This window comes from Buceros rhinoceros, unplaced genomic scaffold, assembly GCF_000710305.1.
Source record: "Buceros rhinoceros silvestris isolate BGI_N320 unplaced genomic scaffold, ASM71030v1 scaffold19864, whole genome shotgun sequence".
In the NCBI taxonomy this organism is placed as follows: domain Eukaryota; kingdom Metazoa; phylum Chordata; class Aves; order Bucerotiformes; family Bucerotidae; genus Buceros; species Buceros rhinoceros.
In genome coordinates this window covers 6,147-10,229 of record NW_010409049.1, presented here as the reverse complement: position 1 = coordinate 10,229, position 4,083 = coordinate 6,147, and the positions used below count along the sequence as shown (strand labels likewise).

Sequence of the window (4,083 nt, the reverse complement as noted above, 5' to 3'; positions counted from 1 at the left end):
GGTAAGTAAGTCTTGCTGTACATGATCATCATCATGTCACTGGTGGCGTGGATGCCATACTGACTCAGTTTTGCTCTGTACTCTTCTCTACCCTGGTGAAACAATAATCTCCCAGGATGAGCAGTATCTTCGAGAGCAGGTACTAATTTACAACAGGAGCAGCCTTCACAGCTGTGGCTTTGTGGGACAGATGTTCAGGGGCAGGCAAAGCAATATCCTGATGGGAGGTTCCATTAATCTTGCTCACATGTGTCTAATTTTGCCCAGCCTAGAGTCATTAAGATGCATTATTTCACTCACATGAATTACACATTTTTCAATGCCATGTCTTTAAAAGGTTTCCAGACTAAAACTTACTGTAACGTGAATGAAGTATAAATTATAATGAAATATTAATTCATATAAATCTCTATTAACTCTAATGGAGAACTTCAAAGCAAACCCAGCTCCTTCTCCACCACTTTGCTGCTTTGTGAGGTATAAAGATTGTCCTAGCACTGTTGGGTTTTAAATGTGATTTTCTATTTCATGGTTTTACGTTACAATGTCTTCTCTTTCTCTCGTCGGTGGAGCTCTCTGGCAAGATTGAGGAAAATTTGAATAGACAGTCAAGTAGGCCTCTGAAAGGACCTTAAATATGCTTATTTTGCAAAGCATTTGCGTACTCTGAAATAGGGAGGGATTTCTACATCTAGTCCCATAAGTGCTAAGTAGAATCAGCATTCATGTCAACTCTTCAAGAATTAAAGAGGATAGGGGATCTGGGAAGAAAGAGGCTCAACACACAAGTCACAACTATTTAAGTTTTCTAATAATCTCGCAGGTCTCTTCCAGCAGAGAGGAAAATGATCAGAACTGATGCTTCAAATGCAAACAAACAAGCAGAAATGTATTTACTTAATCTGGCACAGAAGGTTTATAAGGTCAGTTAATCAATAAATTAAACCAGTAGCAAAGGGCTAAAAAGGATTTGATTATTGCTTCATGGTTCACCACAAGGTAACAAGCTAATTTTCAGGCAGAGCGGTAGCATGAATTCAGATGCTGTTGCTGTATTAAAAATCACGTTCGTTTAAGTACTGATTAACTGGTGATAGGAAAGGTGACATCTTCGAAACAGCTTAAGACTAATTTGTATCAATTAAGCCTAGCCATCAGTGTAAGTCAACTAACTTCCTACCTGCTGTTAAACCGAGGATGATTTAAAGACACTTACGCAGAACTGATTTGAGATAATTTGGAGGGAAAGTGAACTGATGAGCTGAAGCTTACAACGTGCTTTGAAGATCTGACATTTTTTTTTTTAATGTCCTCAATATACTACATAATATATATTATCTTGCTGAAAAGTTATGTAGGTCTGCTGACCCAGAGACTGCAGAGAGAGTTGCACAGTTTATTCTGCTGGTGTGGTTCTTCAGTCTGCCACGGGTTTTTTTTTCAGTTTCTGCAGCACTGCAATATTTAGCAGACCAGTGGACAAGGAAGAACAAGGAATGGTCCTGTAGCAGTGCTGGGGCTCTTAAGAAATTGCCCTCACCACATCACCAGGCCTGAAACACAAGAAGCTCTTTCTATGAGAACATGCACACGAGAACTGTAACCAATCCGAGGAAGCTGGTTATGTTACACTGCCAGATAAAAGGGACTCAAAGATACGGTACATCTAGACACAATTATTGAACTTGCCTCTGACATTAGCAAAAGCCAGGATAAACTCGTTCCATCTTAACCACTGCAGCAGAGGGATGTGGTAGCACCATGCTGGCACAGCAGCTCTGCAGCGCACAGCACTTATGACACAGATGTTGGCTGTGCTGGTCTTAGAAGACTTGAGCTATCAGATTTAATCCATGTACAGTTCTGTTGACTTTTTTCTTTGATGAATAATTTTCTTCATTTTTCTCAACACACACCGATCGTAGGGACCTGTATATGTGCAATGGCTATGGAGGCTGAAACTCAGGAAAGTGAATATAAATGGGTTTGCCTTCTCAGCAGCCCCTCTTTTGCCGTAGCTGAACATCCAAATTTTGCAAGTGTTTCAGAAAGCCACGATTGGGTGAAATCCATCGATGTTCCTTCACTTTTTTGATGGCTTCGACCAACGGGATGTGGTGATTTATCATGAGATACGCTAGGACCAGGGAAGCTGACCTGCTTACCCCAACCGCACAATGTACCAAAATTTTAGCTGTTAAAAAAAAAACCAAAACAAAAAACTGTAGAAGAGAAGTAATACAGTGGATGAAGTTTAATTTAAAGGAAAGGCAAATGCCTTCCACCTTCAGCTCGGTCAGAGTAACCCCGCAAACATGACTTATTTCCTACCCTTCTAAATAAATCATGTGAAGTGCTAACAATTAAGTCTTATTTGCAATTGTTACACTCACTTGTATGAGAAGTGCCATAAGATCCCAACCTGATCTCAGAAACACTGGTAGATCAAAGAAAATCCCATTGGAGCAATGCAGTTGTTCTCATGTGAGAAAAAGGAAAATTAGACCCACTGATTTCAGAATGGCTTACTCAGATGAAGAGGAATGCTAAAATCTGGCCCGAAAGGATGACACTAACACAACAGCCACCACCAAAAATGACTGGCCTAGTACCATTGCATATTAAGGCAATTTCCTTCAAGTGTAATTCTCTTGTGATACAGACTGAGACAACTACATTAATGCTAGTTTACTCATGCTAAGAAATTGCACCAGTGCCAAGAAGCTCAGTCTCTTGTGCAACACGCTATCAATCTCCTTGGGTAAAGATAAATCTTCTAATGAGGGGCACAGTTCTGCAGGCCCTGTTGACACAGGAAGCTCACCTGCAATATATGACCCTCTTCATGTGGTTGGTGGCTGTAGAAACCAGGACTTTTCTCTCCTTATTCATTTGTTCTTACACATACAGTTGCCATAAGAGGGTCTCAAAAGAGAGGGCGTCCACTTTAAATGCATGTTTTTGCTTCTCCCTTTTTGGACAAGCCTTTCCCTCCAGATATTTTTCTCTCTACTTTGCCTCCTCTCTTCTCTGCCCTGGTCTCTCTCCCTGCATTGTTCATCCCTTTTCTCACGTTAGCTTTTTGGGACCTGGTTAGAGCTATATCCATGTACCCAGTACTTCCTCCTCCTGCCGCACACCATGCAGGTGACCTGCAGGAGACCACGTAGTGACTTGGCCACCACCGATCTAGTGGAGCTGACCTCTGATGAGAGGCTACCAACTCACATAAAAATGTGACCAACAATAATTGCATACCTCCTGGCGTGTTCAAGGCGTTGTGGATAAATTGTGCTGCAGAGAAAAAGAACTGGCTTATATCAAAGCTTGGGAGGTCGTGGGCTGGTACACCGTAATAATGAATGGTCGCTCCATAAAAGTCCGGGCCTCCTTGGCTGTACGCTGTGCCGTGGGCAGCATTTAAAACATGGGTCACACCCATCTTCCACAGAACAAATCTGTTGTGAGCTGTCACACTAAGGAAAAGAAAAAGACAATCCAAATGGAGATAAGGGCAAAGATAATTCACAGAGCAGGAGAAGCACTGCAGTTGCACCTCCCAAGCCATCTGCTGAAGTGGCAGCCCCTGCTTCTACGGGCAACTAAGAGGCAAGTCACAATTTTATCTCGGAAACTGTGGGGTCTGCAGTGTCATCAGCAAACCTGTGAGAAGATAATTCACAGAGCAGTAGAAGCACTGCAGTTGCCCCGCCCAAGCCATCTGCTGAAGTGGCAGCCCCTGCTTCTACGGGCAACTAAGAGGCAAGTCACAATTTTATCTCGGAAACTGTGGGGTCTGCAGTGTCATCAGCAAACCTGTGAGCTGTCTAAACCACACCTCTGAGGCATGCTAACAGGCAGAATGTATAGAGGTGTGTCTGTAAAGCTGTACTTACAGGTCTCCTAAGAAGAGATTAGGCCATACTTCATCAACGTGGTTGCAAGAGGGCCGCCCGGTGTTCAGGAGCTGCTCGATCTCTTTAAGGGAGGGGACATCCCCCATGCATGCCTCAGCACCTTCGGGTCCCAGCGCCTCCGCCCCAGACATGCTTAGAGCCAGGGAGAGACCCCGCTCCGACCAGC

At 43.3% G+C, this 4,083-nt stretch overlaps 1 protein-coding gene across 1 annotated transcript; it reads right to left on the bottom strand.

The window, feature by feature from the left end:
* Window positions 1–1,994: 1,994 nt before the first annotated feature.
* Window positions 1,995–4,048, bottom strand: DUSP13 (dual specificity phosphatase 13). The gene is made up of 3 exons (XM_010135111.1): window positions 3,897–4,048; window positions 3,259–3,476; window positions 1,995–2,194 (listed from the first exon to the last, which is right to left on the bottom strand). Exons 1-3 carry the CDS (start codon window positions 4,046–4,048, stop codon window positions 1,995–1,997), a joined length of 570 nt encoding a protein of 189 aa, XP_010133413.1.
* Between the last annotated feature and the right edge of the window lie 35 nt (window positions 4,049–4,083).